The sequence below is a fragment of the Hyperolius riggenbachi genome, chromosome 8 (genome assembly GCF_040937935.1).
Source record: "Hyperolius riggenbachi isolate aHypRig1 chromosome 8, aHypRig1.pri, whole genome shotgun sequence".
Lineage (NCBI taxonomy): Eukaryota > Metazoa > Chordata > Amphibia > Anura > Hyperoliidae > Hyperolius > Hyperolius riggenbachi.
In genome coordinates, this window is record NC_090653.1 from 30,107,545 (window position 1) to 30,121,523 (window position 13,979).

The following is a 13,979-nucleotide window of genomic DNA, read 5'->3' on the forward strand; positions in this document are numbered from 1 at the left end:
GCCGGATCACTACGGGCAGCGGGAGATGACAGCAACACAGAGGAAGGAGCACACAGGTTGAAGAGGTAGGCAGAGCGCTTCCCTGCACTAATACTCTGCAGGGACCAGGGTAGAGCAGTATAGCAGGTAGGACACCTGGAGGAGTGGCAGTAATTGATCTTTAAAAGATTTCATGCTGAAATCTATTAAAAATCGATACGTATTGTGTGTCAATGATAGATCCCTCTCTGATCAGATGTCGATTAGAGAGGGAACAATCTTTTGGGCATGTTGAGAGAAAGTGTGGCGGTGTTCAGGCTCACGCTCAGTGTGCCTACCCCCATGACATCAAGGTGACCAGATGTCTGCTCAGTACTGTAGTGCCATCTAATGACCTCCCCTCCTTCCCACCTTATACAGAAAGGTTCTACAATACTGAGAAGACGGTTTATCTTCTTGACTGCCATGTGATGGGAGGATGGGATAAGGGCAACTGCCACTAATTATGCACACGCACGCGCACGTGATAAGGTGGGGGGGGGGGGGAGACAAGCACACACACATGCATGTGATAAGGGGAAAACACGTGCACACACACACACACACACGCATACACGCATGTGATGAGGGGGGGAGACACGCACACACACACATGCATGTGATGAGGGGGGGAGACACGCACACACACATGCATGTGATGAGGGGGGGAGACACGCACACACACATGCATGTGATGAGGGGGGGAGACACGCACACACACATGCATGTGATGAGGGGGAAGATGCACACGCACACACACATGCATGTGATGAGGGGGAAGATGCACACACATGTGATGAGACACACACACACACACACACACACACACACACACACACTGGGGGGGGGGGGGTGAGACTCACACTAAGCATGCACACAAACACACACGCGTGTGATAAGTTTGGAAGACACACACATACTCACACTAAGCATGCAGACACACACACACGTGCTGGGGGGGAAGACACACACATACTCACACTAAACATGCAGACACACATGTGATGGGGGGGGGGAGGGAAGACACACACACCTGATGGGGGTGGGAAAGACACACACAGTTGTACAGGTGCTGCAGGGGGCTACACTGCTAAAACTTCTTCCGCCCCCTCCCCCTCCATCCCTCTCCAAAATTTCGTTCATTTGCAAGTATTTGCTACCTGCATATCAAGTCTGCTCCTCCCATCCTCGCACGCTAGGAGAGTTCCTTCTCCAGCAGGAAGCGTGTTCTTCTCTATTCTATCCGGCGCCGGTTTTCTGCGGTGTTGCCTAGCAACACTAACACACCACAGACGGCCCACGTCTGTCATCTCTTTGATGACAGCGCAGGCAGCAGAGTGTGACGTGTCACTGGGAGGGCGCCGCTGCGGGTCTGATCGACAGAGCGGCGCTGGCCTGGCAATGTTACTAGGAACAGAGCTAGCCAAGACAGTAAATTCAGGAGGGTGGGTTGGTGGGCGGGCAGAGCGGAGAGGAATGTACCGCCCTGAGCGCTGCACATCTCCAGCCGCTGTATGGCTGTTTGGCTCTCTGCCTCATCCCGCAGTGCAAGGGGACAGTCAAAGGCAGCTAGTGACCCGCCCCTCGCAAACGACCCGCCCCTAGGCACGTGCCTACAGTGCCTAATGGCAAATCCGGCCCTGCAAACAGTAATTTAAAAAATTATACCCAAGGTGACATGTGACATGATGACATACTTTCCTAGCAGAAAATGTGTTCTGAGAGCAGGAAAGAGATAAGAAGGGTCAATGGTTCATAGATTTTATCTCTGGCATACTTCTATGAATGTGTCATTGAGCAAAAACAATAAAACAGTAAAAACTTGAAAAGTAGATTTAAATATAAAATAAAACTGTGGAATATCTTAAATAGTCATTTTAAGGAGAAGGAAGATAGGTACAATTGTTTATTTCTTTCTTTTTTTTTCAACTCGGGTGTCCTTTAAGTAGTGCTGAAGTCCGTTTAATCACTTTATAACAGCATAATTATGATTTAAAATGCTCTCTTCTGTTCAATAAAATGTATCACATGCTGCAGCAGTGCTGAGTATATTGTACATATAAAATACATGGTTATAAAGCTACATTGCCAGCTACTGTATTAGTAATTGCTAGCATTGCCTGAGTCTTTTCAGTATTTTTCCATCCTGATTCCTGAAGGGAATGCGATTTCTGCTGTTTTGCAATCATTCATTTATTAATTACAGTGAGGAAGAAATAATTTTTATTAATGTTATTTAAAGGAATAATGTAGGGGGGTCGGGGGAAAATGAGTTGAAGTTACCCGGGGCTTCTAATGGTCCCCCGCAGGCATCCTGTGCCCTCGCAGCCACTCACCGATGCTCCGGCCCCGCCTCTGGTTCACTTCTGGAATTTCAGACTTTAAAGTCAGAAAACCACTGCGCCTGCGTTGCCGTGTCCTCACTACCGCTGATGGCACCAGGAGCGTGTATGGTCTGTGCCTGCGCAGTACGCTCCTGGTGACATCAGGGGAAGCTAAGACACGGCAACGCAGGCGCAGTGGTTTTCAGACTTTAAAGTCTGAAATTCCAGAAGTGAACCGGAGGCGGGGCCGGAGCATCGGTGAGTGGCTGCGCGGGCACAGGATACCTGCGGGGGACCATTAGAAGCCACGGTAACTTAAACTCATTTTCCCCCGACCCCCCTACAGTATTCCTTTAAATTATTTCCAAACTTCATGACAAAGTCCTGTTCAGCTTGTAATATTTGCACATTTATAACTAAAAACTGAAAATGTAATAAAATGATTTTACACAAAAAAGTATATGTTTACAATATGGAAGAAAAACCAGATGCATGGAAAAAGTCCTACTTCATGGACAATTTTTATACACTTTTTAAAAAGACCTTATTTTAAAGGGCTCACGAGGCGAAATAGGAAAAAAGTTATACCTGCATGACATTTGAGTGCATGGAGGACGCCATCTGCGCCCTCCGTACCGTTCCGCCAGGTCCCCGTTGCTCAATGTCCCCCCGGGCCGTCTCCCGACCCCACAGCCTGGGTCGGGCTCTCCTGCCTCCACTAAAATGGCCGCCAGAGCTGGCCGCGGCTGCGCAGTCTGCATATGCGCGAGTGCGGCTGCGCAGCTCTAGGGCCTCCCCCGATCCACGCTACAGGAGCCGGCCCGAGGGGGACATTGAGCAGCGGGGACCTGGCGGAACGGCACGGAGGGCGCGGATGGCAGGTATTTAACTTTTTTCCCTATTTCGCCTCGTGAGTCCTTTAAATTAGTAACAGTGGGATGCGAAAGTTTGGGCAACCTTGTTAGTCGTCATGATGTACCTATATAAATGGTTGGTTGTTACGATAAAAATGTCAGTTAAATATATCATATAGGAGACACACACAGTGATATTTGAGAAGTGAAATGAAGTTTATTGGATTTACAGAAAGTGCGCAATAATTGTTTAAATAAAATTAGGCAGGTGCATAAATATGGGCACTGTTGTCATTTTATTGATTCTAAAACCTTTAGAACTAATTATTGGAACTCAAATTGGCTTGGTAAGCTCAGTGACCCCTGACCTACAATTGATTCAGCCTATGACAGCTGATCACTGCCCAGCCTATGGAGGGGACAGCCATGTCCCCAGTACAGCGCTGCTACCGATCGCAGCGCTGTACATGTAAATAGACGGCGATTAGGCCGTCTAACAGTCTCCCGATCGGCGATTGCCGCTCAGAGACTGAAGGCGGGGCGGAGCTCCGCCCCCCAAGAAGGAGATGCGCGCGCAGCCTGCGCGCGATCTCCTTCAGTAGCCGGCTTTAGGACCTGATGCCAATTGGTGTTAGGCGGTCCTGGGGCTGCCGCCGCGGCCACACCCATTGGCGTGGAGCGGTTGTAGAGTAGTTAACATAGATAAATACATATTAGAAAAAAACCCTGTATGATAACTTAGGCTTTGATCACATAAAATAAAAAATTACTTTCATGGTATTTTTTGGGGTGGGGTGGCAAATGTAGAGTTATACTTTAAAGTGGACCTGAACGTCCTCTCTGCTCTAAAACATACACAACAGCGTAATAACCTTTAAACAAAAAACATTTCTTTGTTACAGGTGATAGAAACCCTAAAATAAATCTGCACTTCTTCTACTTCCTGAGTCATGGAAGCAGACATATTTTTAACAGCCTGTGCTTTTAAATGAGGGTATCTGCCGTGGCAGTCATGTGACACAGGGGAGAGATCAAATTACATCTTGTGATTAGTCACAGATGAGGGGGAATTAGACAGGCTAAACTCTCTAATACATACAGGGTAAATTTCTCTGTTTTCCTCCTGTCTTATGCAAGAGTTCAGGTCCACTTTAACACTGAAACAATACCCAAATGTTATCAATTAAATTGTTAGCTGTTTGGACAAGTTGTAGCAGTTACTCTTGCTATTTCGGCAAGCACTTCTTCTTGCTTTATACACTCTAGCCCTAATGCTACGTACACACTGGCGACTATGGTCGTTTGAAACAGCTCATTAACGATCGTTCCGTCGACAATCGGGGAAAGAACTTTACCCAACGATCATTAATACGAACGACAAAAGAACAACATCGGCAAGATGAAGATATCCAACCTGACGGATCGGATCTAGCGACAATCGTTGGAAAACGATTGTGTGTACAGTTATTTGCCGAGAACGATCGTTACAAGGGCCAATGTGCCTGCGTTGGATTCTGCCCAGCTTCCGTACTTCCTGTGTAGCGCGGCCGTAAAGATTGTTACATTACAAATTTTAAATAAACTTTGCATGTTAACTATCATATATTTTTATCTATTGTGACCCCATGTTAGTAGGTTTTTTTTATTTTATATAAATATGTACGCAACATTTCCTTCTGATCGTTCTTTTCTGCGAGAACTATCGTTAAAATGTGTATGATGATTACTGCATCCCATCTTTGCATTCCAATCGTTCCAATATTGTTCGCCTGGTAACTATCGTTCCTTGCAAACGATCGTTATCGTGTGTACGTAGCATAAGCCCAGATGCAATTAACTTTTTTCTCCTAAGTGATATTTTCAAACTTGTCAATAAAAGGCCTTTTAAATCACCAACAAGAAAGAAAATACTTAAAATAGTTTTGATAGTACTTTTTTTTACCTACTTTTTAGTACTTTTTCAACTGTAAAGTGCTGAAAAGTTATTCTGAATAGAAGATGAAAAGGTGTCTCCTAGGAGAAAACTCAGGAGAAAAAGTGAATTGCGTATGGGCCTCTGCCTTCACCTGAAGGTGCTGTTGTGTAAAGTTCTGTGTCTACTACGTAAAAAAAACAACAACAAAAAGTTTCCCTCTAATGAAAGTTGATGTATTTTTTTCAGCATGTTCAGCAATATTTCAAAAATTCTCACAAACCAACATAGTAAAAATAATTGAGATCCATATAGTATATGTTCTTTCAAAATGTATTTCCGATATGATTTGTGGGGACGTCTCATCATTAAACACAAAAAAATAAAAATAAAACACAATTGCAAACACTTCCAATAGTAGTAGCTATAAAGCCTTGTTCACAAGCTCGGTTACAGGCCTACATGTAAAAAGGGCGCCAGGAAATTTGGGTGTAGGGTGAAGCCGAAAAACAGCTCACCCTGCTATAGCTATTAGCTAATTTCTCGGCAGCGTAAATCACTATTCCCCCTCCAGGCCACCATGTACTAAGGGGAAAAATGCAATTTGGCTGCCAACTATTGCTGGCAGCTGAACTGCACTGCATTTTTCATGATTTCGGCTCCGTCTTTTTCTGGCGGCATAATTACCGTCTTTCCCCGAATATAAGACACTGTCTTACATTCTTTTTAGGGAGGAAATATGTGCTAGGGCTTATTTTCGGGGGAGGGGGGGAGGTGCTAGACGCTTTGTGTATTGGGAGGCTTTTACCGCACCTCCCTTGTGGCTGCGTCCCCTCCTTTCCAAGCAATTTATCCGGTGGTGGCGGCGGCGACGGCGACATGGTATTCAAGCTATGAGGGCGCCCTTTGACCCTCACGCTTTGCCGGCTTTGCGCTGGCGCTCCCTTCCTATCATAATCATGCGCCTGGCTGATGCGTCCCAGGCGCACATTGATTATTGCATGAGGGGAGAGTCAGCGCAGAGCCGGCAAAGCGTACTGCGTGCAGCATGAGGGTCAAAGGGCGCCCTCATAGCTTGAATACCATGTCGCCGCCGCCGCCACCACCAGAGAAATTACTTGGAACGGAGGAGGACGCAGCCACAAGGGAGGTGCGGTAAGAGCCCACACACCTCCCCATACACACAGCGCCCCCCCCTCCCCAGCTAGGCCTTATTTTCGGAGTAGGTCTTATATTTCAAGCATGCTTGAAATATAAGGGAGGCCTTTTTTTTCGGGGTAGGTTTTATTTTAGGGGAAATACGGTACCTTCTGAGCACCACTATAGCTGTAATACACATTACAGCCTTAGGTGGCGCCCAAATGTCCGGCACCCTTTTTCCTCGATTCACAGTTTACAGACATCTGAAATGATAGTTGGGGACTGTTCTGTATGACAGCCTTGGGAACTATGGCTCTATGGCAGTGTTTTCCAAACTTGTCCTCAGTCCCACCAATAGTGATGGTCATGTATAAGAGAACTCATGGAGAAGCATGTTATCAGTTTGGTCAGGTGATAGATATGTAAGTCTCTGATTTGCTAGTCATGACCCTATGCTACAGCAGGATGTGATCACAGCAAATCAGAGCTTTCCAAATCTATCAGCTGATCATACAAATCACATGCTTCTCCATGAGTTCTCCTAGACATGATCATCACTACTTACCAACAGTCAGTGCATGTTTTGCAGGTAACTTCAAAAACTCCCCCCTCTAGCACATGACATCTCGGCACCAGTCAGTTCAGCGCAGAGAGAGCCGAATGACGGCTGCTGCTAAACTCGGGGTGGCGTTAAATATTATTCCCCCTCCGAGTTGCCACAACTCAGAGGGAGATGTAATTCGGGGTCTGGCAGCCGCCGGAACCTCGAATTACCGATACGCTGGGCGCACAGCATAGCACTGCTGCTATGACAGTGCCCAGCTTCAGCACACGGCGCAAAAAAATAACCTGATTGGGAGCAAAGTCCTCAGACTTGGAGTCTGATAACCAGATCATGCTCTCTACGGAGCTACCTTAGTTGTACTGCACAGCAACAAGATCCAACCTTTCTGTTTTTTACAAAAGTGATGCCCGTGTTTAGAGAATTCATCAAGAAATATAATCCACTTGTTCTCGTGTTAGGTTTGCAAAACTCTGATTTGCTGTGATAGTAACTTCCTACTTTAGCTCACAATCATGACCAGCAACTCAAAGCCCTAGAGATCATTCAAATTATACAGCTGATCCCAACCCGGTACCGGCGCTGCAGAAGACTGAGGACGGCGGCATGGGAGCGATCGGAGCGTATGGGGCTGGAGGAAGCTCCAGGTATGTATAAATCTTTTTATTTATACAAGCTCTGGTACACTTTAAATATTTTTATTGGTGATGTTTCATAGTCTTTGATTTATCAAATGAAAAAAATGATAACAATAATAACAATGTTACTCTAATATAGTGTCATATCTAATAAATATATAATACAAATACAAAAAATAATAATAAAATAAATCAGTAGACACCCCTTTTGAAAAGGTGCCATGTTAGGGAGGTGTGGATTTTCAAGTTATTAATCACTCATGACAGAAGAGGCATAAGGTAATAGGAAGTGAAGCCAGCCAAGTCATTTACAAAAGCTTTATGTTCGATAATGATGGGTTTCTGATTTGCACTTCTTTTGATGCCCTTAAGGTTTCATTTACCTGACAGCAGATACATTACAAGGTCGTCATTCCTGTACTCTTGCATTGTTTCAAAACAATGGGGTATAGCCTGGAAATTCCCACTCGTTAGACCTTACTGGTGTAAGAGCTGTCCAATAACGAAACAACCTGTGAACAACTACAACAGAACCTTCCTAAACGCCATGAAGCACATTTATAATACATTTATAAACAGCACCAGTCTGAAGATCGTTGCCTTTATAATGCCTCGTTTCTTCCCTGATGTGTTTGTAGCAACGTTAAATGAAAACAGAGTTTCACTTTAAAGCGGATCCGAGATGAAAAACTAACTATAACAAGTAACTTGTCTATATATCTTATGTACAGTTTAGATGGTTTAAACAGCAAATCTGTCTGCATACAGCTTTAATAGAAAATGATTATTTCTTCCTGTGATACGATAGCAGCCATGTTGTTTGTAAACATTACACAGAGGCAGGCTTATCTGCATCTTCTGTGAAAAAAACCTAATCCCCCCTTCTCCTCCCTCCTCCCCTCTGCCTCTGAAATCTCTGGCTAGTAATACCTCCCCCTCCTCCTGCCCAGACTGAGCTCCCATGAGCCCTTGCTACTGCCTTGGCTTTCTGAAAACTGTGGGTGGGGCTTATTTAGTTTATAGGGAATTAGAGTATTAAAACTAAAACAAAAAAAATATTTGGCTCGAGGATTGCCCTATAAACAATAGGAAAGGAACACAATTATGCAATGAGTAAAAGTTCATCTCGGATCCACTTTAAGTGATGTTTTAGAATTTGATTGGCTCTATTACAAACTATCTGCCTCAAAGTGTCAAGAGAGCAGTTGCTTAAAGGACCTCTGTAGCGAAAATCTTAAAATTTAAAATACATGTAAACATATACAAATAAGAAGTACGTTTCTTCCAGAGAGAAATGAGCCATAAATTACTTTTCTCCTATGTTGCTGTCACTTACAGTAGGTAGTAGAAATCTCACATTACTGACTGATTTTGGACTAGCCCATCTTGTCATGGGGGTTCTCAGGGTTTTCTTTGTTTTAAAAAGCACTTAGTGAATGGCAGTTGCTATGTCCAACTGCCAGAAAGTGTACGGTGAGCAGGGAGGCTATACAGCATCTTTGTATAAATCTTTTTCAGGGAATTTCTTTATAAAGAGTAAAGGCCATGTTGAGAATCCCCCATGAAGAGATGGACTAACCAAAAACCTGTCGGTAATGTCAGAATTCTACTGCCTACAGTAAGTGACAGCAACATAGGAGAAAAGTCATTTATGGCTCATTTTACTCTTGAAGAAATGTACATGTTATTTGTATGTGTTTTACATTTTAAGATTTTTGCGACAGTTTCTCTTTAAAGCCGACCTGAACTCAGAACTTCCTCTCTGCTCTGAAAGATACACAATAGCCTAATTACCTCCAAAGAAAAACATTTTTGTTACAGCTGATACAAATCCTGCAATGAATCTGCAGTGTGTCTACTTCCTGCTTTCACAGAAGCATACATATTGTTAACATCCTGTGTTTTCAAATTAGCCTCTCTGCCATGGCAGTCATGTGACACAAGGGAGAGATCACGTTACAACTTGTTATTAGTCACAGATGAGGGGGCCTTAGACAGGCTAAACTCTCTAAATACATACAGGGTGCATTTCTCTATGTTTTCCTTCTGCCCTATGCAAGAGTTCAGGTCCACTTTAAAGGAAATCTTAAGTAAAAAAACAAAAGCAGTTTAACTTCTCTGGGGCTTCTTGCAGCCCCCTGCAGTCATCCTGTGCCAGTGCCGTCCTTCTGCGTTCCTCCAACCAGCAGCTACAACCTCCTCAAAGCTGACCGTCCCCGCGCATTGCATCCCTGTGCAAATCGCTACTGCTCATGTGCAGAACACTCCCGGCAGCAGGAAGTGTGATCAGGGTGCATGTACCCTGGGGCTGGGTATGAGCAATAGCGACTGCCCATGACCGGCCAGCTTTGAGGGCACTGGCGTAACAATAGAGGAAGCAGCCCCTGCCCCTCTCATGGCCGTTTGGGGGGGTAGGAGATGTCACAGCATGAGGGGAGAGCTTTGCACATCAGTGGGGAGGGGGGACAGTCCCCCCCCCTCCCTTACCTCGGGCTCTCCCCTCTTCGCTCCCCCTCCTGCATCTATCTAAGTGGCAGCAGCGTAGGAGGCAGCAGCTATAATTACCTCCATTTACCACAGAGGTCTCCGATCTGCAAAGGCTTCACATTACTTCCTGTTAAAACAGGAAGTAATGTGAAGCCCTTGCAGATCAGAGAAGCCCTTGCAGATCGGCGACCTCCGGTGGTGAATGGAGGTAATTATAGCTGCTGCCGCCGCTGCTGCTGACACTTAGATATATGCAGGGTGGGAGCGCAGAGGGGAGAGCCCGAGGTGAGGGGGCGGGGACTGTCCCCCCTCCCCGCCGATGTGCAAAGCTCTGCCCTCATGCTGCGACCCCTCCTGCCCCCCCAAATGGCCATGAGCGGGCCCCAGGGGGGTGGTGCTCAAATTCTTGCAGGGGGGCCTGGGGACTTCTAGTTACGCCCCTGTTTGAGGGGGTTGCCACTGTTAGCTGGAGGGTCGCGGAAGGACGGCACAGGCACAGGATGACTGGAGGGGGCTGCAAGAAGCCCCAGGTAAGTTACTTTTTTGGATAGTATAAAGCCTTCCTGGCCCGTCATTCCAGCCTTGTCTGCCAGTTAAGCTATCTGACCTGCTTAGTTGAAGAGCTTTTTAAAATGACTCACGTCCCCGTGTAGTTCCGAGGATGAGTGCCTCACTGCTTTGTATGCTGGAAAACCCAGAAGTTTCTGGTCCCTAAGAGGTCAGAGACTTCTTGTACTGAAGTGGTTAAAGCAAACCTAAAGTGAGAAATTCACTTCAGGTTTGCTTTAACCACTTCAGTACCAGAAGTCTCTGGCCTCTTAAGGATAAGAGACTTGTGGGTAAAAAAATCGCAGCTCACAGACGTCACGGCACACGGACCTGTCTCTCTTGCTGTTTGCGCCACTCTCCTGTTGCTGAAGCCCACTTGCTCTGCTGTCAGTATAAAGACTGCCTCAATTGCCCACCCCCAACCCATGGGAGATCTGCCTGGCAGATCTACTCAAACCTAGTGACGCTGATCCCTCACTGATCCCATTATTTGCGCTGCTGCCCCGCCTGCCGTGTGATATCATGCATGTGCCACACTGCTACTCGTGGTACCTTCGTCAACCCCCCAGCCCCTCCCCATGTAGCGTCATCAGCTACACATGTTGGTGCTCGATCCCTGTGGGTAACAGTTTGTGGCTGAGTGCAGTACTGTAACTACAGAGTGGGGAGTTGACAACATTATAATAAAGTGTTGTTTAAGTTGATAGGCATATGGGATAGAGACGAGTTGTTAGGCTTGCTTCACACATAAATCTGTACATACTCGGCCCAGTCCAGACTTGTCAGTTTTGCATCAGTTTTATATCAGTTTTCCCTGACAGGATTGGAACTGTACACTTTTTATGTGTGAACAAACCCACAGAAAACAGATACAAAATTGATACAAAACTGACAGGACAGGACTGGACCGGAAATGAACACCTTTTATGTGTGAACCCAGTCATAGAAAACACATGCAAAACTGATGCCAACTGTCAAAAAACTGACAGGACACCTTTTATGTGTGAACCCAGCCTAATGGTGCCCTAACACGGTACAATAAAAATGTTCAATTTTCCTGTTTATTCGACCAAAACAATCAATTTTAATGAAAATTTTAAATAATTATTTATTTTTTTTTATCAAGAAAAAAAATCGATTTCCCATTTTTTCAATAAAAATCCGATCGGACTTGTTGGAAAAATCTTTATATTCGATCTAATGGTATAATTAAACAAAACTATTAGGGATGGTCGGAAATGCCAATTTCCGATTCCACGGATTCCGCCATTGCCAATTACCGATTCCGCTTTCCGCTACCAATTTCCGCATTCCAATGCGGAATTTCTACCGGAAATCTCAGAAATTCCGCCCGACTTTAACATCGATTTTCTCAAAAACTATAAGGACTTTTTCAAAACTTTTTTTGAATCTTGTTCAGAAGATTCTGTTTAATAAACCCTGAAAATTTGGTGTTTCTAGGACTTATGGGGGCTTTGCTATTAACCGCTAAAGTCGGCAGATTTTTCCTGTAATGTAAATGCAGAAAATAGGCAGATGCAGATTTTTTGCATTTTACATTACAGTAAAAATACGCCGATTTTAGTGGTTAATAGCAAAGCCCTCTGAAGTCCTAGAAACACCACATTTTCAGGGTTTATTAAACTGAATCTTGTGAACAAGATGCAAAAAAAGTTTTCAAAAAGACCTTATAGTTTTTGAGAAAATCGATGTTAAAGTCGGGTGGAATTTCCACGATTTCCGGCGGAAATTTCTGCGATTTCCAGCGGAAATCCGCCTACTGCACTTGCATTACCGATTTCCGCATTCCGATGCGGAAATGCAATTTCCGATCAGAATTTCGGAAATTGCATTTCCGCGGAATCCGAATGAGCATCCTTAAAAATTATCTAACCCGCACAAAATTAAAAAATTGTACCATGTATGGGCAACATTAGACATTATACAATGGTATAAGAGAGTACAAGCAGAGAACAGTATGTACGAGATCAGTATGTAATTCAACTCACTAGTTATCTAAATGGAAATGTTCATTTTGAACTGACCAAAGCCTTTTCTAAAAAAAAATAGCACGTAAACATTAAGCACTTTTTTGCTATCTAGCTCAGCTCATCCATATCAAGTCCCTCATCATTCTAATGACCATTCCTTGTTTACCAATTCCAGAGTTACATCTTCCTTTTCAGTCTTGGATTTTGCTGGAAAATAACCAAAAAGTTCCATCGCCTCTTTGCAGCTCTTCTGAATTTCTTCCACAAAATCGAAGTCCAGGGTAGTTCTCCATCGTTGAACCACCTTAGAAGATTCTCGTGAGAATGTCATAACACCATTCTTCCCTTCCTTTTCCTGATGGGTGATATTGTAAGCCCATTGCTCCAGGTCTTCTGTCGAACGAAGGCTGGCAAAACTGAAAATTTTATTAATGCTCTGAAGAGGTTTATAAGCCAAGTCCTCATAACGAATGGCCATATATCGTCCTTGCAAGGCTTGAGCTGCTTTGGCCACATTGTTGATGTGAACCTGCGATCTGCAGATCTTCTCCATGACCCTGTTTATTGTGATATTCTCATTGCCTTCTTTTTTAAGTACAATGTGGTCTTCAATTTTCAGAATAAAGTATTTTCTTGAAAAGGCAACAGCTCTAGGATCCCTCACAAGGTGAAGGATACGTAGATCAAGAGCAGGGTCTCTAAAAAGTGGAAGAAGAACAGAAAGGTCGAGAATCCGGACTGTTTTCATGACTACATGACTATACATCTTACATGTCTCTGCCATCAGTTTCAGAGATTTTTTACTACAACGGTGGTAGCAACTGAGGCGATCATAGCCTTCAGAAGGAATAAATGTTGAACAAGCTGGAGGGGTGCAGAGAGCCCGAGTTTCTGCAAAGAATTTCAGATCACCTATGTGCTCACCACCCTTGGGAAGATATTGCTGAAGAGGTGAAACATCACAAGTGAAGAGAGATCGCAGGAGGTCTCTTACAGGATAATGAAGCAGCTCAGAACTCTCATTTTGAAACTTCATCCAGATGGGGTGTCCAGGCTCAAACAGATAAAAGACATCACTGTGATGGTTGAAGATCTGTCCAATAAAAGAAGAACCTGATCTCCAGGATGACACAACAAGTAGGTGGACAGGGTTCCTTTTCGGAGTATGAGAAGGCGAAGAAGAAAAGGAGGGAGTTTTGCTAAAGAAGAACTGAGACAGAACTAAGATAGTGAAAAACATAAACAGCAGGTACACAACTTTGACACGTGGAGGCATCATTAGAAGAAAAACTAAAAATGGGGAAAAAGAACCATGAAGGCTTAGAGTCAGGATCGAGCAGAGTTGCAATGTGAAATATGACTGCTGCAAAAATAAGAGTAAAATGCACACAGAAAATAATTAGTGAAAGAATACAGAAGACAAATAATAATGTCACATAACTCATTATGAAAAATATTAAATTACGTTAAAGAGTAACTTACGTCAACAACTCAGTCCCACTCG

At 44.3% G+C, this 13,979-nt stretch overlaps 1 protein-coding gene across 1 annotated transcript; it reads right to left on the reverse strand.

The window, feature by feature from the left end:
• Positions 1–12,614: 12,614 nt before the first annotated feature.
• LOC137527257 (carbohydrate sulfotransferase 6-like) lies at positions 12,615–13,751 on the reverse strand. Its single transcript, XM_068247763.1, has one exon. The coding sequence runs from the start codon at positions 13,749–13,751 to the stop codon at positions 12,615–12,617; it is 1,137 nt and encodes a 378-aa protein (XP_068103864.1).
• Positions 13,752–13,979: the final 228 nt, after the last annotated feature.

Bases quoted from the DNA above. Each gene is read 5' to 3' on its own strand.
- LOC137527257 (XM_068247763.1), bottom strand. From the start codon at position 13,751: ATGCCTCCACGTGTCAAAGTTGTGTACCTGCTGTTTATGTTTTTCACT.